This window comes from Chelon labrosus (genome assembly GCF_963514085.1).
Source record: "Chelon labrosus genome assembly, chromosome: 21".
In the NCBI taxonomy this organism is placed as follows: domain Eukaryota; kingdom Metazoa; phylum Chordata; class Actinopteri; order Mugiliformes; family Mugilidae; genus Chelon; species Chelon labrosus.
The window spans coordinates 20,818,732-20,844,924 of record NC_140354.1 but is presented as its reverse complement, the minus strand read 5'-3'; the positions used below and the strand labels follow the sequence as shown (position 1 = coordinate 20,844,924).

General features: G+C 44.8%; 1 protein-coding gene across 1 annotated transcript in view; it reads left to right on the top strand.

Annotated features, from left to right (window-relative positions):
• Nucleotides 1-1,972: 1,972 nt before the first annotated feature.
• The window catches only part of LOC311506082 (voltage-dependent T-type calcium channel subunit alpha-1I-like), a 141,843-nt gene continuing 117,622 nt past the window's right edge, over nucleotides 1,973-26,193 (top strand). Inside the window, exon 1 of the mRNA XM_084569962.1 lies at nucleotides 1,973-2,232. Within this exon, the coding sequence (XP_084426088.1) occupies nucleotides 1,985-2,232 (248 nt within the window). The 5' untranslated portion in view covers nucleotides 1,973-1,984. The remainder of the gene's footprint in view (nucleotides 2,233-26,193) is intronic.

Sequence of the window (26,193 nt, the reverse complement as noted above, 5' to 3'; positions counted from 1 at the left end):
GAGGATTATGGCGGCATCTAAATCACCGCTGTCCTATTTTCTTGTAATGAATAGCCTTTAATATCATTACGCTATAAAAACAAAGTCAGCTCTCACACCGCCTCTTAATCCTGCCGTAGGATTTAGTGCAAACAAACGCATATCCTCGCGCATGTAATGGAAAACACACCCACGCGTGCGTCCTATCTGCTCGTGCAAATGTGTACATTAATGCGAGCCTTAAACATTTATATCCTGACTGTGTGCGGAAGACAAAAAAAGAGAGAGAGAGAGAGAGGGAGAGAGGGAGAGAGGGAGAGAGAGAGAGTGTGTGGGTATGTGTGGAAGACTGTGCATATGTCCAGCGATGCACATGCCCAGGCTTCGCTTGGCTCCTTGCCTCTCGCTTGGCGGTCTGCTTTGGCTGGCAGTTAAAAGCAAATGGACTACACAGTCCAGTTTGTTATTATGCATTCACTTTGGTTCCGGATGCTACGGTCCGGCTTGTTTCCTGGCTCCCAAGTTTAGATCATGCTGTCTTCCTTTGCTATTTTTGTTCTTCTCTGAATCTTTCTTTTCATTTTACATTTTTATTCATGCCTGTGAAGGTTCTCCGTCATCCGGGTCATGGCGTATCCAAAAACGTTAAAGAAAGGCAACTGGACTTGAAGAGTTTCTTGAAGACGTTTCATCCAAGTAGCCTCTGCGGTTCTAAAGAACTGGTGGGACATAGATTTTCCCATTTAAACCCCAACTCCCCACCAGTGAAACGTCTTCATGAAAATGTACAGTTCCCGTTGCCTTTCTTTTCAAATTGTCTAAAGATGCTTTCCAGGAGACAGGGACCTGAAACCTAAACCTAACCCTAGTCCGTTTTACGCAGAAACACCTTGAGCAGCTCATACTGGGGAATCCATCTGGTTGAGTCTGGCCAGGTAGAGAGATGACGGGTGCTTAGTGCATCATGAGAAGTACCCCACCATCCTAGGCCTATAGCACCATAAGAGTTGGTTTAGGGGTCTTCAGAGCCAGCTCTAACTATAGGCTTTAATAAAAAGGAAAGTTTCAGGCCTATCCTTAAAGGTAGGGAGGATATCTCCCTCCTGAACCCGAACTGGGAGCTGGTTCCACAGGAGAGGAGCCTGGCTCTGCTTCCCAAATTACTTTTTGAAATGCTAGAGTAAGGCTGAACTTTGAGAGCTAAGCTTTCTATTGGGGTACTATGCGGTCTTTAAGATAACATGGAGCTTTGCCTCGAAGGGAAAGCCCTTGAAGGCCAAGCCCCATCTTATGTAAGGAGAATTTTAAATTCTGCTCAGGATTTTATGTGGAGCCAGCGAAGAGAAGCATCACTTTGAGACAGGAAGTTCCTAATTTTGACAATATCGCACATGCAAAGGAAGAAAGTCCTGGTCACGTGTTGCATGTGCAGATTAAAAGTCTAATAATGCCCAAAAGAAGCAACCCATGACCGCAGTTAAACTGGAAACGGACTGCTGCAGAACATTTGTGAACATTTTACGAGTCTGTGTGTGCGCGTATGATATATTCCTAGATAAATCCATTCACGGGGCTAAGTGGTAGGAAGATGGAAAGCCCTTTCCTTTCGCACGAACACCTACCGTGATGGGGCTAAATGACTCGTCAATGAATGTGCAATGACTGTTGACATTGATTTACTCTCCGCTGTCGTAGCCCTCTGTGTGTGTTTGATTGTGAGAGGTGATTGTTATCAGTAAGAATTCTGTTACGCAAGTCTAGCGAGTTTACGATAAGAGCATATTTGCTTTCAGAGGGCACAGAGACGGTGAGAAAGAGAAAGGGAGCGAGAGTAATGGACCTTTGGGGCTAAAACAATCAATTAAATATTTACCGACTTATCTTTCACGAAATAAATGTTTATATAATTAACATCCATTTGCCGCGGAACAAATGCTGCATGCTAATTGAACAAAAAAATCACCCGTTTCTCTTCTCACTCCTCACAGATCTCAGCTGGGTTGCCATGACGAGCGAGGAGTGTCCTGTGCCGCTGGGGAGCCTCTCCCCGGCAGGGCCAGGGCAGAGCGAGGACTACAGCTCGGCGCAGGCTGATGACGTCATCGAGGAAGTGGGTCCAGGGGACGACGTCAGCCTCGGCAGCGACCTGAGCACCCTGGTGGTGCCCTTCCCGGAGCTGGCGCCCGTGGTCTTCTTCTGCCTCAAGCAGACCACCTGTCCTCGCAACTGGTGCATCCGTATGGTCTCCAGCCCATATCCTTTCATCCGCTGACAGCAGTGGGCCATTTAAACTAAACGATAACCTGTACTTACCCATGCTCCGTGCTCCTCCATCATTCCCGCCTCTTTTCTCCAACACTAGACCTTCTCCTTTTATCTCCCTTCTCTGGTTCTCCCCTCGCCTTTATACGCTCCCATTAGATCCATTTTTCTGCCTATCCTTTACAATTTCACTTCCTTTTTGATTCCCTCCCTCTCTCTCTTTATATATATTGGATTCTTTTGATGCATCTCCATCATTCTGACCCCCCACATCCCACCCCATCAACCCTCACCACTTTATCTTGTGGATCTGCCACCACAGTGCATCCGTCATCCCTGAGCCTTCTCAAAGTAAGTGTGTTTGACGTCTTTATTCATCTACAACGGCAGCAATCAGCAGTGCTCTGCTAGGACAATTTAATGTGCACATTTGTATTCATGTGCTTGCGTGTGTGTGTGTGTATGATTTTAGCTTGCGTTCAGAACAGGATGTTGTCTGTTTGCTGACTATTGTGACAGTGCCAGTGGGACTGAGGATGATCCTTCCACATTAGGGACAGACAGGAACACACAGGGCTTCCTGACGCACTGCTGCAGGGATGCGTGTGTTTGTACATTTAAGCACAGTATTATTATGGAGCTACTTGTTCTCACTCATCAGAGCTTAGGGCTTTAATGACCATGGGTCTGCTTGCTGTGGAGCTTTGAATCTGCCTGAAACAACAAAAATATTACTTTTACTCAACGACTTTATCTCCAAAATGGAGCTAAGAGAAGATGACCAAGATGTTGTTCGTCTTCTCAAACTCTTGCTCCCTCTGTTGTTCTGCTGGAAACACCTTGCTTCATTGGATGCCTATCCCCATGTGGGGCAAACATGCTCAAAAAGAATGGATTTAATCCAACCAGAGAAAAACCAGCAGATCAGTAGTTTAGATGGTTACTGAGGAGCAAGCAGAAAGGTTTGCACCCTTGATTGAAAAGTCTTTCTGTAATGTCTGAGGTGGCATCTTTATTCTGATCATTAGTGGAAGACTTGTGTCCATGTAAATGTAGATGGCGTCAGGCGCAAGAATCAGAGGATAAACGGCAGCGTTTTAAATCGTTTAGCAGACATTTTGCAGAGCAGCACTTGAAAGCAACGTGATTACGCTGCAGACGCAGGCAAATCTGCAAACTGCGTTTCCTCTAAATCTACCAGGCGCTAATTTGATGAGCTACAGTCTTCTTTACGCCATTTGTGTCGTGTCTTTTCAGGCATAAAACGCTAATAAATCTACTGAGAGTGAGCCCACACGGCAACAATTCCGCTTGCACGGCACGCGAGGTGTACGTCAAAGTTCGGAGGCACTACCGCACTGTTTCCAGACCAGAAAACCTTTTGCAGCTATGATCCCAAAGCTGTGTGCTGTTAATACACTGGAAGATTCAAAGGAGGAATTATGATGTGGCAAAACAAGCTGCAGAAGCTAATGCACCGTTTATCTGAAGTGTGTGAGGTGCCAGACGTTTCATTCTTGATGACTTCAGCTCCTTAAAGTCGGCGGAGAGATTTTATTTGGATGGATTCCTCTTGATGATGTTCCTGATGAACACAGTGTGTTTGGCAGTCATAACTTTTACATCGACAAACTCCTCGCACAAGACTTGGGCTTGTGTCAGAGCAGAATTAGTGAGAATTTAGGAAATTAAATATATTCTAGATAAATTGCTATAATAAGAGAAATATTGGCTTTGCTCTAGTTAGATGTTTTGTGCATTTGTTTACAGACTGAAGTGTTCACTGAGAGGAAATGAAAGGGAGCAGAAAACAAAGGCTGCTGTAGGAGCTGATTGTCTGAATATGCATACACAGGCGTCTTTTTCTGACAGAAACCCAGCCAAGTATTGAGGGGCCATCAAATGCCTTGTAATTTTCTGACTTTATAACCCATGCGTTTACAGCGAGCCAGTGGGGGGAAACTAATACCACGGTAATATGTCTGCGTTTCAGACAAACAAATGCATGGCCAGAAAACCACAGAGACGGGATGAGGGTGTAAGGCAGTCAGTCAGTCTGAAAGCCAAACAGAAAGTCTCCAGTTTTGTCTGACTGACTGACTCTTCTGAGGTTTCAGAAGGATTTCTACATTGCTCGCTAATGGCCGAGCTCTGCTGCTCTGGGTTGGCCCACGCCACGTGGTACAAACATGCCGGTGCATAAACACACTGGGCTTCTATTGCACCAAACCATTTGCTCATAAGCTGGCAACGGTGGTGGCTGAAGCTGTAAGAGAGACACTGAGTGTGAGAAAGGTGGAAGAGATTGATACACCAAGCTGATGGTTGGCCTGGTTGCTGGCGCCACAAGTTGGCAACATACCTGTCGGAGGCTTTTTAGCCGATTCAGCATGTTGAATTTGTGACAAGCCCTTTGGATTAGTCTGATTGGCTGTACAGCTCAGTGAATCAGTGCAAGAAAAGTGAAACAGAGGTTAATAAAGGCAAACAAAACCATGAATTTTAAAGGGCACATATGAATAAATGGTAGATGAATTGACCCTAACCCTAACCCTGGTTTAGGAAAGGCCAACTCTCTGCGATGGTTGCTTTGTCTAGCTTCCTAGCTAATAGAAGCTCTTCTGGTTGCTCTTTTGAATGACAAAACGAGACTACTGCCACCTGCTGGAGTCGAGAGGTATTTATTTTCATGCAGTTGTAAAAGATATGCGCCATCTGGAATTTGGTCTTCCCAATGGGTTCAAGTGCATCTTTTTGGTTCAGACGTAGTCGACTTGAGTCTTTGGCGTCCGGTCTGGAGTGTTGCCCAGGCTACCTCGTTTTGTCATGAGCTCTGAAAAAAGGTGAAGGCGGCTAAAGTTTGCAGCAACAAGGGTGCACGCATCAGTTTGCAGCTTCATATCACAGACTTCCATTGGACTTTCCCTGGTTGTCTGTCCACACCACAACTTTTGCCGCTGCTGTGAGCAAGTGGCCATATGTGTGTGGGATGCTTTCACTGGCGTGTGACTCAAACATGAGCAGCAGTTTGATGTTCGGTGCACCTGGAACAATGATTTGTAACCCACTTGTGTGTGTCCCTACAGCGCTGTGTGTGTTTAGATGTGTTGTGCTGCTGCTTGCTCGGTTTTTACTGGCAAAGCCTGAGCGCGTGGTGTTTGTTGCTAAGGCGCATTTCATTTCACCGTTATCATTCAGCGTTCGGCGCGGCCTATCTGAAGCGGTCCGGATGCTCGTGACGGGGGCATCTTTGCTGATCAGATCACTCAGTAGCTATGAGAGGCCTCGACTGACACACACATACACACACACACACTCATGCACACAAACACGAAGGTCTCCCACGCTCCCCTGCAGCAAAGCACCTGGAGCACCTCTCTATGTTGTACCCCACACACTTCTTCTCCCTCTCTCTCTGCTGTTCTCTGACTCTGTACATAGCTAAACCTCCCTCTCTCTCTCATTTCCTCTTTTCTGAAATGTTGATTCTGATATTTGATATGATAATGAGATGAGTTTCTATACCTCCTCTCTTTATTATTTATTCTTCTCTTCCCTTGCTTTCCTTTCTCCACGCCCTATCTCTCCCTCTTCTCATTTTCTTTCCTCCTCCCTCTACCTCCATTACCCGCCTCTCCTCCCATCTGCTTTGCTCCCCCACTAACATTCAGATATCTCCACTAACAGAAATAAGCTCAGCTCCAGCATGTGTTGTCCTGCCCCGAAAATCCATTAAATGTGACCTGCAGGTTTTTATTTTGGCAGATTATTTCATTTTTTACGATCCGGACACACCGAGCTGACATCAAAGAAACCAAAAAAATGTGCTCTTGAACACACCTCAAAGACTGTACATGGTTCAGCATGCTAAAACTGAGGTCTTAGATGCCCCAACACTGACCAATGACCGACCTGGTGCGTCACAACCCTTAAATAGGTCTGCTTTGAGTTGCTTTGTGCCATTTTAGCTGTCAAGACCACTGATTGGTTCATTATAGTGCATTATAGTGTGTTGTACTGACAGATACATGCACGTCAACCATTTGGGACGTCAACGCATCCCCGGCAATGAAGGCGGACACCAAAGATTGAACACACCGCTGACACTGCAGCCAGCTTTTAACTACCTTGTACGTTCCACATTGGCATGAGAGGAAATACGTGTTCCAACCTTCAGGTGGCAATAGGACGAGTTAAGATTAGCTAGCGACAGCTAAAAAACATAGTACAGAGGATTAGGACTAGGATCTCTGTTTGAACAACCAATCAGAGTCATCTCTACTTCCGATGCATGGCAATACAAACAGATAAATGCTTGTGTGCCATTTAGAACGGCAAAGATTTCCCCGCAATAAAGGCTAACTCGAGAATTTGCACTTGAACACACGGCAAAGACTGCTGCCAGTTTTTATCTTAATCTGTAATCATTTGTCCCGTGAAGGGTCAGCTTTTTACCACCATGTAAATTCTGCATCTGCATGAGAGGAAATAACTTTTCATACCAGTAGATGGCAGTAGCCTGTATCTCTTATTCCACTGGAGCGTTAAGATTAGTCAGAATTACCTCGCAAGTGCTAAAAACTGTCACGCAGAATCGGTCCCCACTACTTTCTTTCCAGATGGCTGTCATTAGGAAAATATTTGTGCATTTGAAATTTAAAAAAAAAAAAAGGAGGTTCTTTCTCTGAATAGCCAATCATAGGGATCTTTTGCATGGATGCACTCCAGTGCGATGCAGCATAGTCAAAGGACTGAAAAGTCCCAAACAAGGATCCAACTTTTCCCACTGACGTCACCAAACTTTTGCATTCTTCTTTGCTTTTCCAGGCTTTCACCTCAGGCTGGTTCAAATGTTGTTTGTTTTGAGGGATTACTCCCTTTAGTCTCCTGTGTTGCAGGTAAAATGCATGCTCTATGGGGTTTAAAAATCTGTAGACTGACTTGGCCAGTCTAAAACCTTCCACTTCTTGCCCTTGATGAAGTCATTATCTTGCTGCATGATGAAGCATCTCCCAATCAGTTTGGTTGCATCTTTCTTTAAACTGGCAGACAGAATGTTTCTGTATACTTCTGAGATAATTTTTCCTGCAGCCATCATGTGTTTACATTATCAATGGAGATTAACGAGCCCGTCCCAGAAGAAGCCATGCAAGCAAAAGCAATGACGCTTGTATGTTTGGTATCATGAGCAGATCCTCTCTTTCTCCAAACTTTAGCCTTTCCATCACTTTGGTAAAGGTTAGTATTCATCTCATCAGTCCATAAAACTTTGTCCCAGAATGTTTAAGTGCTTCTCTGTACTTTTTGGCAAATTCCAGCCTGGCCTTCCTCTTCTACTTGCTAATCAAACAAAAGCTGAAATGTCTCATATTCATCATTTGATGTCAAACCCAATTGTTTTCAGTCTATAGCAAAACTGTCCCAAGGCTTTTGGAAGAGAGTGTATAGGAAAAACTAAGGTCTGAGAGTCTCACCGATGGCCCAGCACTGACCAATGACTGACTATGTGTGTCACAGCCCTTAAATAGGTCTGCTTTGACATGCTTTGTAGCAGCAGCATTTACAACTCCACTCAGCTCTGATGAATCCATGCACAAACTCCTGCACCATGTTGTACCCGTAAGAAGACGTGAACGCGCACTCTGACTCCGAGAGACGAGTCATTACTCTTCAATTTCTAACGTCACCAAGATCTTCCCTCATCGGGGGGTCAAAGCTGTCAGTGGGTCAGACTATAATTCCCATGATTCTGCATGCACGGCGGATTGCATTCCACTGCCCGGCCTGTCTGCTGCGATGCATCTTAGCTATGTGGGGAAGATTAGCGCTCGTCAGTGATTTATTCTGCAGATCACGACGAGAACGAGTCAGGTCACGACTGCTCCATTATACCTCCAATGGCGCAATTAAGAGCATTCCCAGTAACCTGACCTGCTTCGCGCTAGACGCATGGGGAAGGATATAGAAAGGAGATTTTCAATTAACTATTGTAGATGTCAGGCCCGTGGCTGTCGTGACTTATTTGAATCTTCTGTGGGGGCTTCCAGACTTTAATTATTTGGCTTTAATTGGTTTATTTAAATATATATATGGCTACAGTCTATATTAACATTATTCTGCATCTGAATGAGGCGTAATTTCTCCTCATTTTTATTTAAATAGAAAATGAAATGGGAATCAAATAAATAACATAGAGGTAAATCAATACAGGAGCAAATTAAAAACAGATTTATTGAGCTGATTATTTTCCATTTTGACAGCTACAGTCTGCAGTGCTCATGGCGCCTTCTCTCTTCAATCCTCTCCTCCTTTTTTCTTTTCATTCCTTATTTTTTCTTCCCCCCACCGAGTAGTTTGGTGCCAGTAAACTCCTTCTCCTTCTCCTCACATAATCTCCCCCCCTCTTCCTTTCTCCTCTGATTGGCTCCTGTGGTGTTCAAGCAGAGTGACCGGCCTCTGTGGCCCATGATCCTCTCTGGCCCTGACAGCTTGTTATCTCCATGGTGACGGATGGCCGAGGCGATGCCGTGCCTCGCTCTTAACTACTGCCGAGGATAGAGCGCACACCTGGGACACATCACCGGGCTCTTGTGCTCCGTCTCATTTTCGCTGCTATTTTCTTATTCTCTGAACTTTTGCTGTCTGTCCTTCGGCGCTCCGTTGTTCTAAAGTTGGTGGATTTATTTATTTATTTTTTTGTCTCTCCTTTAGCAAAAAAAGACAGTCGCTGTGTGGCGTGCCACTTGATGGATGCGCACGTTGAACGGCTGTTCCCGCTTGTTTTGACAGATGTTTTATTAAAGAACATCAAACGCCTGTCTTTAACTTACAGCGACACTCGCCGCCTTTTCTTTCATCTCCTGCGTGTTTTCTGTCGCTTCTCCTCTTTCTGTTTTGTTCTCACTCTTTCCTGCTTGCGTGCGCCTCTTTACTCCCTCCTCCCCGAAGATGTTGCCTCTTCCCAGATTTCCATTTACGCCTTCATCTTGTGCAATAACGCAAGTGTTCCACTTGTTTTAATGAGCCTCCGCTTCAAGTGGAGTACGAACCGACGTCCTTTTACCCAAGGGAAGGTCTTCTTGTTTTAAAAGAGGTGCAAACATTAATGAGAGAAACTTCCCTTAAAAATAAATACAAGATTATTAGAATACTAGTGCTTACGCTTCCAAAAAAAAATCTACTGCTAATTTACTAATACTGATTCTAATGATTTGTGCTCTCTCATCAGTCTTTCACACTTCTTCCTACCCCTACTCGTCATGTTCCTGCCTCTATCTTCTCCCTCTGGTCTGATCCAGAGCCCTTGGTCTCTAAGAGAGATGAGAGGGAAATAGTGGAGATGAGATGAAGGGCTCAAAGCGACTCTAATGACTACTGTAGTACGAAGGCCTCGGCACACACTCTGAGTGACCTCCATCCCGTGCATTACTCCCTCGTGGTCGTTAGCTCACGCCGAACATGTGCTTTTTATACGCCGGCAGCATGGAGTTCAATCCAGGTGCCGCATTATTACTCTGTCAACTGTCTTACACGACTGCACGAGAAAGAACCCACCTCGTGGCTTCGGTAGAGCAGCGGCACATATAGCCGAGGCTCACATATAGCCGTTTTTCCTCTCGAGGTGCTCTGGATAAATGTACTGAGCACAACCAAACCAGTGCAGATTCACTGACACATTATGTCCGTCCATCCATTGTTTTCCAGACATTCCTCTCAAGGTTTCAGAAGTCTTTCCCATGTCAGTCGATATGTGATCCGTCTGTTAAAGTCTGGACCTGTTACAGCGTCTCCAGATGCCCAGACTACCTCTACTGGTCCCTTTGCAATGTGAAAGAGCAGAAACTCTTCTCCAAGTTCCCTCCAGCTGTATCTTCAACATATATCTCCTATGGAAGAACCTCTTTGAAGTCACCCTCACCTGTTGATTGGTGGAACAATCTCATGTTGACCCTGTTGAGGGTGGTCCGGTCCCTGGACCTTGTACAAAATATAAAACACTAAGATGACACAACAATCCGATTCACACATAATAATAAGTCACTGTTATTGCATGTCACATGGAACTATTGCACAGATGTATTGCACATTATTATGTGAATTATTGCATGTTCACATTATTACTTCTTTCTTGTCTGAGTAGTTGAGTTGGCCTTCAGTGTCTCTGAACCACCTACCAGAAGGTAGCAGTTACAAACGTGAGTGTCCAGGGTGGGTTGTGTCCTTAAGTATCGCCTGGGCCTTCCTCAGGCAGCGGGAGTTGTACAGTTCCTGTAAAGAGGGGATGGGGCAACCGATGATCAGTTGACGACCCCCCTGGCCTGGATGCCTGATCAGACTGAGCATGTTGTTCTTATAAAGACGTCTGGTACATGCAATAAATGCCAGCGCTCATACTCGCTGCTGGAGCTTCATTTTGGATTTGATTGTTTCTTACGTATTCATTTCACTGCAAAATTATAACCCTTGAAGAAACTGCCTGCAAGAACGTAGTGTTGAAGGCGTGTCAGGACTTGGTCTCAATTGCTTCGTCTTGATTGTCCTGTGAATGCAACACTGTACAGTATATTATCAATTACTCCCTGAATTAGAACAAAATAAAGGCGTGAAAGCACCTTAATCACACTATGACTATGGCTTTAGTCGTGCATAATTGATTATTTAGATTCACCTGGAAAGATAATTGTTTAGAGGGTTAGTTTGTTTGCACAGAGCGTCCGCTCGTGTGCTGTCGCGATCCTCCGCTGTTGAATTATGGATTTTGTGGACTTTGTATTTCAGTTGCAGCCATAATTGGGTTATGGGTTAATTCAATGTCACATTCTTAGAAGAGAATTTGGCCACATTCAGAAGTGACATTTTCCCCCTACTGCCTCAGCACTCTGTAATGCCACACGCCGTATATCACAGCAGCGCTTTAGGCAGCGGTGCCTATTTGTCTGAACTCGGGGAACAGCAGGGCAGATTGCTTTTTGGATAAAGCACACAGATAAATGTCAGAGGTGCGCAAATGGAGCACACACACACAGAAAAGAAAACACATGCACACGCTTCTTTTTGTTTTCCGTCTTCAATCGTCATATTCTCGACCGTCTCCCATTTATTTAAAAAAAAAAAAAAAAAGAATCGTGACTTCCTCCTTCATGTCAGTGAAGCTCAACTCAGACGTATTGCTTTACACAAAACTGTGACTCTTGAGAGAATTTAATAAGTCATTTAATGACTCCATCACCGCTAACTGCAGGGTACGTTTTATCCAAGTGAGTGCTTTGTAGTTTGCTATTTCTCATCCATTATCCACAAAGAGCTATATAAATCGTATGAGTCATTCTGCACTGCAGTGAGTCTGTTCTTCGCTTGCGACCTCTCTAAAAATTCTCCTGAGCGGATCTGAAACTGTCAAATACAATTTTCTTCAAAAACAAAATACGGACGCTTCATTGAAGATGGTTAAAGACTTAAAATGAGGCAGTGATGGCTGACTGGTTCCAAACAGACCTTTACTGGTTGTGTGGAAAAAAGTGGGCGTCTGAGTTCCATCGCATTAGGCATAACATTATGACCACCTTCCTAATATTGTGTAGGCCTCCTTTGTGGTGTTGTCTTCTGAGGGTGTCCTGTAGTGTCTGGCAACAGTATGTTGCTAGTGGGGGAGTCTTTGAGGGGAGGGGCCTCTGTGGATAATCCCACAGATACTTGACCAGTTTGGGATCTAGTGAATTTGGAGGCCAGGTGTTCCTAAACTGTGTGCGTTCCTGTGTCAGTGTTGAAAAAATACAAGGTTGCACAAGATCTTCTCTGTATCCGTAATTAAATAGTACAGGAAATGTCCCACAGATAAGGCACAGATGCTCCCAGTCTACAGCTCCTTTGTTGTGACTAGTTGATTTCCAACAATGGCGCCCGCTCTGTAACTGGGGCAGAACCTAGAAGAATTCCCTTAACAGTCAGGCTGCGGGCTGCATCCTGCTGGGGATGTCTGCTGCCATCAAGGAGTGTCATTGCTATGGGGTGGGGGTGCCTGGTCTGGTTTAGGTGGGTGCTACATGTCTAAGTAACATCCACACCAATGAATGCCAGGTCCAGAAGTTTCCCAGCAGAACATTGAATTGTCACAAGATGGTCAGTGTTATTCACTACTCTTGTCAGTGGTTATAATGTTGTGGCTGATCGGTGTACATGGTAATTACCTGAAAAGAAGTTGGCTAAAAACCATGCAACACAGAATAAGGTGACCTGGACAGGACAAAAGACGCATGGTCGATGGGAAGACAACACAAAGCTTAAACACTGAGTACAGTTTTGTCTGCACACACAAGAATTCTTGCTTGTGATGGTCGTGTTGAGCCAGAATGACCACGCATGAGTCGAGCGATTTGTAACCACGAGTGGTGGTAGAGATTGGGTTTCAGGGGGGAGTGATTGCAGTGACGACTGGGAAAGATGAAGGAATGTGAAGGTAATTTTAACAGACGTGGAGGGAGCTGTCTTGACCACGGCGGTACAAGTCGTTGGCCTCACGCTGAACCCTGATGTATAACAAAGACGTGTTGTCGGAATATCCTCCGAGTGCTGGATGCTCGCATCGGACATGCTTTTCCCTGCACTCTTCAGAGAGAAATTTTGCTCCCGTGCTTCATGAAACCTCATTAAACCTCATGAATTTATAACATAAAGCCTTTTATGTCTCCCTGCCTTCCAGCTGCACATGTATGCCCACCCGTGCAGCACCTGTAGCAATGGCCAAGAGAACTGATCAAAGGGGGACCAGCGTGGAGGGAGGCAGGGTCGGCAAACGTTGGGGGTGTATTTTATCATTTGTAAGATCAGATCATTCATAGCATGAGGTGAGTTTTCTTGACAGTGTTGCGCAGGAAACGTAGAAAAACAAAATGGAGCTGAAGGCAAAACGGTCACAGTGTAATCCCAGCGCTGCAACGCTTCCTGAGCTCGGGGAGCAAACGGAAGTGGAAGATGAAGGTTGCATTTTGGCATCCTAATTCAACTCGGGTTCTTACACTTCAGTGGCAGGCAGGGCAGGAAATCCTTGGGTGCCCCCGGAAGACAATAAATTTCATTCCAGGATATTTGCACGGATCAGCCACAACATTATGGCCACTAACAGGAGAAGTGAATAACATTGGCCATCTTGTGACAATTCAGTGTTCTGCTGGGAAACTTTTAGACCTGGCATTCATTGGTGTGGATGTTACTTAGACATGTAGCACCCACCTTGACCAGACCAGGCACCTCCACCCCTGCTGCGGCCACCAAGGAGTGGTGGCCGCAGCAGGGGTGAAGGTGCCTGGTCCACTCCTGGTAAACCAGAGGTTAATCAAATGGCTGATTGACGCTTTTTGATCCCTTAGACATGTAGCACCCACCTAGACCAGACCAGGCACCCCCACCCCACAGCAATGACACTCCTTGATGGCAGCAGCTATCCCCAGCAGGATGCAGCCTGACACAGACACAAAAACACTTTAGGAACAACTATAAAAACATGAAGATCATCACAAGGTGTTGACCTGGCCTCCAAATTCACTAGATCCCAAACTGATCAAGTATCTGTGGGATGATCCATAGAGGACCCTCATCTCGAAGACCCCCCCACTAAGAAGATTCTGTTGCCAGACACCACAGGACACCCTCAGAAGGACCATGTCCATTCTCTGATGACTGTTTTGGAGGCACAAGGGAGACCTACACAATATATTAGGAGGGTGGTCATAATGTTATGTATTGAACCCTTCTTTTCAGAATTCACAGGCAGTAGACCATGCATCTATAAAATTATGTGACATAAAGACATTTGAAAACAGGTGAAAGTTGAACAAATACTAATAAAGTATTTCTGGTTAAACTGATGCTAGAGTGTAGTAATTGCAACATGAACATAAATTAGTGAAGAGGCAGTTCCTCCGTTAGAGATTACAAGACTCCATGTCTAACCATGAAATATGTAGTAAGCACTCTGACTCTTTTGCTTATTTTGCTCAATCAGACCGGAAGGGCGGCCGCAATCATCCTTGGCACAGCAGGATTTGAATAAAAGCAACAAGCTTACACGTTAATAGCGCGGATATTCATGCTACGGTTATTACCAGAGGCCGCTGTAAAGACAGCCCCAGATAAGCAAAGCAATAATTACTCCACTCAAAAATATTCTTGTCTTTTTTTCTTTTACACTAGGAAGCCAAACTGCCAGCGGTCAGGATTACTAATAAATCAAATGTGACAGCTCACAGTCAGTCCGTACTTCGGAGAATGAATTTTGTATTTTTCGGACTATATTCTGCTGTGTTTCACCGATGGCTGAAGGCTGAATGCAAACTCTATCTGCATGCTCAAACATGTCACTCAACACAGTGTTTCTCTATATAATATAAATTACAAATAAGGCGGGGGATTAGTTCTAAAAGGAGATATTCAGGATTCGTGGTGAGAAAGCAGATGATTCTTGACATTTTCCAGACTGTACTGACGTTTAGGTGAATGATAACATGATAAACTTTAGGTAATTATCTTTTCTGACCGTGACTATAAAGGAAAGCGACTAAGAACATTGTATTCCTCAGAGAAGAACAAACAGCCATTATGAACCGTTGCAACGCTTCCAGCAGTTTCGTAGGTTTGTAGGAAGGGTGAGGATGGCGTGAGTCACTAAGGGATGTTTATGAATATTCTGCTTTTTCGATTGATCGTCAGTATGTTTCACTATTGAACCACTTGCCCACTTGCTGTGCAGGCTTTGAGGTCTACCCTTGGGCAATGAATACTTATGAGCGCATTAGCAGACCAAGAAGACTCATTACAATATCAAGGAGACCAGCAGATCACATGCTCTTTTAGTACCTTTGAGTAGAGTATGTGTCTTTGTGTCCCGGCCACATGAGGCATGAGCTTCGCGTTACAAATTCATGCCAGGATCAGATTGTTCCCTCAAAGGTATCAAGGTGTAATTCAAGACTTCTGTCCGTTACGATCGACGGCCTTACACTAAGTTAATTAAACTGATCAGCGCTGGGTAAATCTTTTATCTGTGGGCACATTCTTTTGCTGAATATCTGTACAGAGGTTTCTTTTTAATGTCAACGGGCAATGATTGTTCGCCAGAGATGAAGTGGAGCTGGAGCAACCTTAGAGATGGAGAAGGAGCAGGCTACAACCACTAAAAAGAAAGAAAGTTATGAATATTACTTGGGTGCTGTGAATTCACAGTGGTCTACAGTGGTCGAAAAGAATAAAATAGAAACAGCATACAGGAAAGGTTTCTGATGCTCCAGATTAAAAAATAAGCATCGGATAAAGGATGGATTTTAGTCTAAAAGAACAATTTTCGCTGTTGGTGAAGATTGTAGGCACATGTCATAAAATATTTAGCACCGATGTGGTGACCGAATAACCTTGGGCGACTTTAAGTGGACACGTACCATCTTCACCTTATTTATACTCAAAGATGGGAGGGACCAATGCAGTAGAGTAATATATGATTCAAACACAGAGTATCCACAATAATTCAGTCAAGGAAATGAATAATTAGTTCAAAATCCTGATAGCAGGCTTTGAGCGTTGGAATCGTTGGCTGTATTTTCTTTTTAAATTGACAGCAATGACAGCAAGAAGAGGCAGCTCTGTCCGTTCACTAGCCATATTTGTATGTTCTGCTTAAGGCTGGGAAATACACCGATCATCGACATTAAAACCACTGACAGGAGAAGTGAATAACATTGACCATCTTGTGACAATTCAATGTCCTGCTGGGAAAAAATCAAGAACAGCACAAGGTTGTTGGCCTTGGCCTCCAAATTCACTAGATCCCAAACTGATCAAGTATCTGTGCGATGATCCACAGAGCACAACTGTTTTGGAGGCAACAAGGGAGACCTGCACAATATTAGGTCATAATGTTAGGCCTGATTGGTGTTTACAAGATCGTTACCTAGGCAACAACAGTCTGGAACGTCCACTAGATGTCGGCAACACTTGAGCTTCGGTGACTGACACTCCCTGTACCAGTGCTCACAAACCCCAGCATGTTGTGTTCACAAAGTAGAGATTCACCTTCTCCTGCCCATCACCACACTCTACAGAGGATGAACGAACCGCACCAACATAGTGGATACGATATAAGATTGCCACTTGAAGTCTCTCACTTCCTCTGATAAAAAGCGAGGCTTAGGGCCGAGCTGCTGTTAACCTGCGAGAGATCAAAGTGGGTTTCTCGGCGTTGACGGACGGAAGAACTTCATTTCTTCGGGGCACTCCAATATTAGAGCGTGTCATCACTTCCAAACTGCTCGAGAAAAGTCTTGGATGCGTATGCAAGTCGAGGAGGTCAATCAAATATGACAAGAGAAAGAAGATTACCGTGAAATTCCCTTGATATTTAGCATATTTCCTTTTGAGTTCCTGCTCTTTTCATGGGATTTGATTGAGAGCTGACAAACTTTTGGCGAAGATACAGGCGCAGTGCATATATATGCTCATGGGCTTAACTCAAAGCGTCACAAATGTGCAAATTTACACATGTGACGTGGAAGTGTATGTGACGATCATGAAAACATTTAAAAATGAGGACAAATAGAGGGTAGAGGAAGATGAAGCCAGTGGATGAGAGAGTTTTTTTACTGCGTAGATTGCTCGGGAGGGAAGGCACAAAAGCGAGACATTGAGTGAAGGACAAGTCTGCAACTTCTCTGAAGGGAGGATAAAAGAGGAAGAGGGGGAAGACGGAGACGAGAGGGAAGGATGATAGCCCTCGGAGAAGCAGTCAAAAGAGGGAAGGGGAAGAAGTGAGAGATTGCTAGTTAGCACTTTTTCTTGAAAAGGCAGAGCTTGAGAAGGAGGGGAAGGGAAGAAGAGGAAGAGAAAGGGAGATAGTTAGCACAGTGGCAGAGTGAACTTTTGCCCAGTGCCTGTCAGAGCAGAGGACGACACAGAGCGCATGGTGTGTGTGTTGTGTGTGTGTGTGTGTGTATGTGTGTATCCTTGCCTCCTCTTGACAGTGAGGAGGAACATGAAGTCTCTAATTGCTCTGGTGACTGCAACTTCAGACCTCTTCCACGGTGAAAGGGAGAGAGACGGAGTGGGAGGGAGGGCAGAGTAGCACTGAGATCAGGACGGAAAAAGACAAAAGGTCTTAGCAACAGGAAGAGGGATTCTTCTTCTTCTTCTTTTCTTCATCGCTAACCAAATGTTATTTCCTGAAAGCCTATCTATAGTATCGTCACATCATAGAGAGCAATTACTAGAGTGGTTTTGGAAGGCACCCATGTTGTCTTACAATTCAGGTGTCTGCCAAGTAACTGGGTCCAACGCTGAAAAATGAAGATGACAAGAATGTGCCAAAACCTGCAAGCTTCCTCAAATGTCCCAAATGAAGCTGGCTCCAAAAGCCAGAGACGGTCTCCTTAGACCTCCACGTTCACTTGTCCAACCCTAATCCTAACCCTAACTAAACTGAAATAAGGGACGACTGGAGCTCTTCAGTTCCATAAGACTGGTGGGGAGTTGGGGCTTATATAGGAACATCTACGAGTGCTCCTCATCAGGAACTCGTATGACTAGTGTTTGTCCAGCTTTTTATACGATGATCTGGATGATCGAGGACCTTCACAGAACGAAAAACAAAACTTTTCCGGTGGAAAGTGGGTCTGGAGTCTCCACGTTGGGAACTGATTATGCTCCAGCAAAGATCTGCCAGGCCAATCAAATAGGTGCGATGTAGTCGTACACGTCATCTGAGCACCATGGAGTTTAACTCCTTCACAGCAGAATGGCTCTGATTGGTTGTAGGACCATCCAACTGCATGCTGAGGTATCTGCATTGGTTGAAACACTTCCCATAATGAAATCTGCCTACACCAGGCTGTAAATACACGTTTACAGGTTTTTTTCCGTCTATGAGGCGAATTTCCCCATTGACGACAACTGTACAAGAACGGGAGGGGAAGAATTTTATGTAACTCACTCGTTTATATTATAATGAGACTTTAAATTACGCATGAGTGATGAGGATGCAGTTTACTAGCTTGGGTCTTGACCTCGGCGTCACCGGCCTGCCTCAGCACCATCAATGTTATAACCACTTCAGGATAGCCGGAGCCACACACTGCTCACTCAGGGAACTCACTGACCACCAACAGATGACTTCAGACAGTCTCTAGGGGTAGAAGCCAATGTTTCGTGGCTTCCATTGTAGACAGAGGATACCTAAGCCAGGTCTGCATTTTCAGCGTTTACAGGGCTGACCAGGAACTTGAGATGCTTGCTTGACGACGGGGTATGACATGGCGTTCCACCTCTTATAATGTCCACGTGGACTGTTTACCTGTTAACTCTAAATGTAAAACGGTCAACAGTTCTTACAACCAAAACTGCAAACCAGAGAGCTTCTGGAACCAAAATCTTGCCACTTGGCTACGATTTTTCATATGCATACATACATCACGCACGTCTTCACATACGGTCAATGGCTTCAGGTCAGACATTGCTTCTAAATGGATTTCTAAAGGGCAGCTACAAACCACGTATTCTGTCTTCTAATTAGGTGGATTTTAATTTACATTTATGGGGAAAAAAACATGAGATTCTCAGAGAACTGAGATTTGGTGACCACTTGGTGGAACTGGGCCTGGAAAACTAAAATAGATTTCATGATACAATATATGTAATTTGGTATTTTGCATTCTCCAACTTGTGTTTTACATGCTGCAAATATATAGAAATACACTGTGCTGGTGCTAAAATAAAGCTGCTATGGCTATGCTCAGGTTATTTTTTGAAAAGCAAAGATTTAAAATCCTTCAAGCCGCGTGCTGACAATAATTTCTAATTACTTTGAGCGAAGCATTACTGCAGAGAAAATGTCTGCAATAACAGTTCCAGCATCAATTACTGCTCAACTCTACAGATGTTGGGAAAATGTTCCGCGATCAACGAACGCCGTCTTCCTCTGTGCCTTTGACAGAGAGTGCAGGTGGAGGTTTTTACTGGTGCACAATCGCTCCAGGCTGTGGTGATTTAGTGTTGTTTTTTTTATTTTTTTATTTTTTTATCTGCACAGTCCGACCTGGTGGGCAGATCATACATCCATAATGCACACTTCCAACACTGACCCCCCCGACACTTCCCCGACTCCTGCTCGCTGACCCTTAACTCTCTCCTGGGCGTTTTCCCTTATTGCTCCGTCAGCTCTGAGAGGGATGGGGAGGCGGAGGGCGGACGGGGAAAGAAAAGAGGAGGCGGTTGACAGGGGATGGTGGGAGTGAAGAAATGAAACAATAGAGAGAGGGGCTATCGATGGATGGAGTATCAGGGAGAGAAAAGAGGACGGGGGAGGCGGGAGAAGAGAGGCGAGGAAGGAGAGAGGAAAGCGTCGGGGACCTCTAGGGACCCGACGAAATGGCCCCGCTTTGTCACTGTCTCCAACGCACACACACAAACACATTACAACTCTCCCTCTCGCTCGTCTCGCTCTCATATACACACATAATCCAAGCTGTCAGATATATGTTACACACATATGGATCATACTCAGGCTAAATCCTTCTCCGGTGTTTTTCCACCAACTGTGTGTATTGATGTGTGGGTGGCATCTGTCAGGGCGGATGCTAAAACCCTTCCTCTGGCCAATGATAAAAGCTCAGCTCTACCGTGTGTGTGTGTGTGTGTGTGTGTGGTACCACCCAGATGTTTGGACGTTAGTCGACTGCTGGTATTTGAAGCTCAAATGAGCCCCGGGGCTTAGGTCATTAAAGAGCGGCTTTAAACTTGCTATCGAGCACATATGCACACGGCTTTTTGATCTTCTCTTCCCCAAGAAGCTGAGTTGGTGAGTTTCTTCGAAAACTCTGTCGACTGTCGTGTAACTGAATCAGCGCCTGAGTCACTGACATGACTGCAGCCGGCTCAAGTGATATCAGCCCCGAGAGGGACAAACTGTTCAATGGGAGGGGAGGGAGGGACAGCGCAGATTGAAACGCGAGTCAAAAAGACCTTGCCTGGCGTGAAAAATGCTGCTCGACCAGTCGAAGAACCCACAACGGACGCGCAAAGCTTTGGGAATTTTGTCTCTACTCCGGAGAGCGTGTCTTTAGAGGAACAGGGAAATGGCGTGAATCTCTGCACGCGTTTTACACCCGCTCTGCGGCCGTCCTCCCTGTCTGGTGACTCCATGTGGGAGCCGGCACATTTCGTTTCACACTCTCCCCGGGACCGGAGAGGAGTTGGCAGTGACGGTGCACCGTGATGCAAATGAGGAGCTGTTAACTGAGAAGCTTGAGAAAACGGAATGAATTGATAAATGAGGTCCTGTTGAGCCAACACAATCAGTTGGTGCAAGAAAATAAAGCAAAAATGAACATGTCCCTCCATAACGGTTCTTGCAGTAATTATTATTGACCTGTGTTCGCTCTTCTTGCCAATCTTACTATAATATAGACTATAGATAAGCCCAATTAGGTATCCTTTTAGGACGGAAATATAATTGGTGGAGATGCATGATTAAGTGCCTAAAAGTGTCCACTGGATACTGACTCTAAAAGAAAGTCAGTCCCATGTTAAAATGTCCAACTTTACCGCATAAATGTCTCTCAGTTTCTTGATTCACTCACACTCCACGGCTCTTTGACCATTTTTGTAACTAGCATGGATTTTGGTGGAGTCAGGCACTACTAGAATGGCGGCGGCCGGAGACACCACATTGAGGCTCAAAACCGATCTTCGGTAAACTATGGGTGAGGTTTTGGAGGGTTTTTCCAGTTAGTGGATCACGTGCGATGGATGTTGGCCCCACATGTGCTTCGCCCGTGGTGCACGTCCTCCAGATTTATCATTACTTGCACGCAAGTTGCAGAGACATACATGAACATTAGGGGCAGTGCAGAGATGCGGAAAGTTTTGTAGACGAGCTCGTTGAGTAACACAGGGTTTATACTTCTGCGTCAATTTGATGCCGTAGCTACGGCAACAGCCCATACCCTGACGTCGTAGCCTGACGTGCACCTCCCCAGAAATGTAACTATGCATCAAGGCGATGCAGGCCACAAGAGTTGTGATTGGTCTGCTTGGTAATTGCGTGTTTCCGCTTTAGTATTTCCAGCTCCTTCTCCATTTCTGCAATTTTCAGCGTGATTGTTTTGGATCGATAAAGATTAAACACATCAAGGAAAGGTTAACTGAGGAGGTTCGGAGGTACAAACATTAGTATGACTCGATTTTTGGTGAAAGTTTCAGTCGCCATTGTTTAAAGCAAAGCAGGAAGGCAAAAAAGACGCAGCACCGACTAACGTTTGGGTGGCGTTGGTACAGAGCGAGCTAGACTGACGAGCGCACAAGTATAAATTTCTCGTACCGGCGTTGGCTATAGGTTACGCGGCCTATGTCCCACAGAGGCATAAGCCAAGTCTAAGTCTGGAATTCCCTGCACATGTTCAACATGCTGTCGGCCCTGCAGCCTGACAAAATAGCTGGCAACAGATCAACATAGCCTGAGAAGTCGAAGCAGAAACGTGCCACAAAGTGTTAGGAAAATGGACGGAGGAAAGTACCAGTGGCGCATTTTGTCCAGCAATCATGACCTAGTAGCAGCTTTGTCAATCACCAGTCTAATGAAAGCCATTTCCACAAAATAAGTAGGCATGTATAATACAGGAGTACACTACAGTAATGCATGCAGCACATAGGCCAGCATGTCAAGAACGATGCAGCCAGTTGTTTCTGCGTCTGCACAGTTATGTCCAACCCTAGGGTCAGTCGTATCCTACGCAGTTGAGTGTGTTTATGTGGCTTTTACACACAAATCCTTCTTCGGTCTTCCTATCCATCCACATTTTCTTTGTCCTTCATCTAAAGCCACATGCATTATGCTTCCAACTTATGCATGTATAAAATAAGATGATTCATCAGAACTACCCTACCCAAACAACCTGCTGTCTTCAGGTAATACCCAGTGCACTATTTCTCTCACAAATGAGACCTGACAGCGCAGTTCTGTACAATTTAGTATCTTGGCAGGAGAGAGAGAAAGAGAGAGAGAGAGAGGGAGAGAAAGTGTGTGTCCTTTTGGCCCATCCTTTTGGCCATTTTCCCAGTCAAACGAGTGTGTGAGAGAGAGTGTAAAGGCAGCCAGGGCCCTCAGAGAGCCAAGCACTGTTTAAATGATGTTATCACAATACATTTGTTTCCACTCCATCTGCTTCGCTTATGCATTTGCTCACTCATGCGCCTCATCCCTCACCTCCTATCTGTTTTTTTTTTTTTCCTCCCTCTGCGTATGTCACAACCGACGTGAAGCCCGGGACCGCGTGGGTGTTTATGTCATGTGTTGCAGTTGTGACATGAAGGATACTGCGACCCCTAAACACGGGCACGTGCACACACACCTCCACCTCAGCACCTTTCAGGCTATGGCCCCCCTGGCCATTTTGTGCTCCAGTAAGTTATTGATCAGAAAAAAAATGCCTGCAGTACTATAGGACCTTGTACGTTCCCAAGGACAGATCAGTTTGCGTCTTATATTGGTGTATTGACCAAACAATACATTCTGATGGCTGCTGTGGATTATTGCCTGCTGGATACGGCTCATTGGCTTTGCCGTGGTTGGTTGATTTCACATCAACCAAACATACGACAATTGGATTACATGTAAATTGGGAAGATCGAAAGGGTAGTTTTGATGTAAGCAGAGCTAGAAGTGAGGTAGAACAGCTTCTTTAGCTTCTAGTTTACGCCGGTTTAATTCAGGTTCTTGGATCCAGAGTGTCATTTTGTGTATGTTAGCTGCCCAATAGTAGAGTCTTAATTTAGGGAGTGGCAAACCACCTAGGGACCTATGCCTTAGGGTTAGGGTCTCTCCTTATCCTGGAAGTCTTGCCTTTCCATATAAAAGATGAAATTAGTTTGTTTATAACACGGCAAATGGAACTGCATAAAAAGGTCTTCAAATATTGGAAAAGATACAGAAAGCATGTTTGCAGGATTCTTCTTGCTATTCCATATACTTTTCCAATAACATAAAAGAAGTTCTTTTTTTACTTGGCAATAAGACATTGGGTTTCTGTCTTTGGATGAACTATCCAGATCACATACCAGATTTTAAAAGAGCTAGATTTATTCTTCTACTTTGGATTTATGGCGTGGTAACATATCCTGCAGATCATCAGCTGTGATTGGTCTGATATGCATTTCCTTGTCTCTCAGTGACGTTTTGTTGTACATACCTTATACTCGAACTTCTTCTCTCACTTCTTTGTTATCTCCGACTCAAGAATGAGCTGCTCAGTTCTAGCTGCTATTCTTTTCAGTAAAGGACAGTTGACTCTGCGCCAGAGACTGAGCAACGCCGACACACCCATGCACAACTATTACTGCTTACAGTGACGCTTGCATAGGCTGCTTCGTCCACAAGGCGATCTCACTAAACGACGAGCGGCGCTTGGGAACGTCTCAAAGCACATCGAAGGTCAAGACGAACAGTTCTGCTGCGAGAGCGTTCCTTATTTATCTTTTACTGCAGAAGGGGTTGCCAGTATCATCGATGATGGGCAGCTTGTGATTTAAGAGGCAGAGTTGGACCAAGCTGGGTTTTTGTATCTGATCGCAATGCAAACCAGAAAGCCTCCAGATGCATTCTGGCTCGATAGATAACATTCATATTGATTGCAGTGTGTTTTTTGTAGCTTTTCTCTTTTCTTTAACGTATTCCTGATCCTTGAAAGGAATCTCTGAATGCGTGTTGTGTCTGTTCAGTTCGATCTTCTTCACACTTTGGGGAGATTGTTGAAAACAACAGCAGCTAGTCCAGTTTGAAGTCACTCAGATGTGCGAATTAATAGTCTGACTTTGTACTCATTGGGCCTTTGTCATCAGGAGATGTTGAAGACGGGTTCACAACTAATTTTCAAGCCTTGTTCCAAAAGGGCACAGCTGGAATGGATGCAGGAAAATGGTTGTTTGTGGTGGAGCAGTTCTCGAGAAAAATGCAAGCTGCAATCAGCCCCTACCAAACTAGTACAGTACTAGTAGCTTAACTGAGCATAGATGCTGCACCAACATAGAGTCTATGTCCAAAATAAAATCTCAAATAAGCATGAACACCCCATATTCAGCCGTAAGGAATACCTTTTTAGTAGGACAAGAGTTGCTGCTGATGTGTAAGTAACTCCCAGAAATTCGCTGAATTCGCTTCCTCTCCACGTGTGATTAATGGGGGCCCCATCTGTCCGTCCCTCTACCCAACGCTCGCCCAGTTTTGTCACATCCTCTCTCCCCGTGTTTCTTTGAGCACAAACCGCCGAGGTTAAAGCCAAGCGAATAGAGAAGCGTGTAAGAGACAAAAGTGACGAAATGGGAGAGACAGGGATCAGTCAGCGAAGCTGTCAGCAAGTCAATGAGCAGATGCCGCGGTGAACTGGGACAGGAGGAGCCGCCGCTGTGTTGTTACTCGAGGGCCGCGACAGGAGAGCGGAGACAAAAATAAAAGGTTTTATTTCATTTCAAGTAAAGACACAGTGAGCCTCTGCAGATGAAAGGTGATGTCTTCTATCCTGACTAAGGTTATTAAGTCCAAGCACTGCTGCTGCAAGGCCAGTGGGGTGTCTGTCATGTTTTGGTGCACAGTTTGAGGACTTAATATTTTGTGTGTGATGGCAACTTGTAATGCCTTAAAATGTCAGATGGTTAGGGTTAGAGATGAGGAGATACAATATTTAGCCGAATTTTATTGGAACTTTTCTATGCTAACTTGCTAGCGTACACACATAAACACAGGGTTAGGGTTAGGGTTAGTCAAATATATGCCTTTAATGTACATTTCTATAACTTCATTAACCCTAGAAGCCTGAGTGTCAGGCTCTGTTGACTTCAACAGTCATTTTTGACTGAAATGTTTATTATGTGTGATTATGTGAAATGTTTATGTTGAAAATGTTTATTAGTCTTAGTCACATTTTAGTCTTTAGTTTATCCATTCATACATTCATTCGTTTTCTGTAATCACTTGTCCTGTGAAGGAGGTGCAGGGGGGCTGGAGTCTATCCCAGCTGTCCTTGGGCGAGAGGCGGGGTACACCTTGGACACGTCTCCAGTCTATGGCAGGAGAGAACCCACACAGACACAGGGAGAACATGCAAACCCCAAACTTAAAGGTCCCAGTCGGCTGATGGATTAGAACCTAGAACCTTCTTGTTGTGAGGCATCATTGTGCTTACCATCACCCCACTGTGCCGCCCCCACTTCAGACCAATGAAATGCAAAAATTCAAATCCCAACTTCATAGTTTAGTTAGCTTAATTTCCACGATAGAGGGTTAGGACTAGGGCTAGGGCCAGGGCTAGGGTTAGGACTAGGGTTAGGGCTATGGCTAGGGCTAGGATTAGGGCTAGGGTTAGCAGATCGATGCGCCTTCAAATGTCGTATTCTTCCACCTCATCTGTAGACACAAGGCTTGTGGCAGCTTGTTAGTTGTGGTAGACTACCGTCGACTACCTGAGATCAACAAACTTATCCAGTCCATTGATTTAAATGTCTGCTAATCAGACAACATCTTATCATATTAAATAGCATTCTAGTCCCATCTTGTCAACATTTTTATCATCAGATTTTAGTTTTAGCTCGTCAATGTCTCGTCACCGAGAAAAAGTGGTTATTTGTTTTATCGCGGAATTAACACTGGTATGATGTTTGGATGACGGACCGCATCTGCAGCATGTTTATCGGTTCTGTACGTTAACCCCTGGAATTCAGGAATCATCCAGTACAATGCTTCCTCACAATTCAACCAGCGTGAATCCATTATATGATACACCACACAAGTACCGCAGCAGCAGGAGGACAGTAGGAGTGCTCACACAGCGAAACTGTGCTTTGTGACGTTTTCTGTCATCTATAGGAGCTCGTACTCTTCCTCTGTTGTACACTAATTGCTTCCGAGCTCTTCCAAGTCCCTTTTTA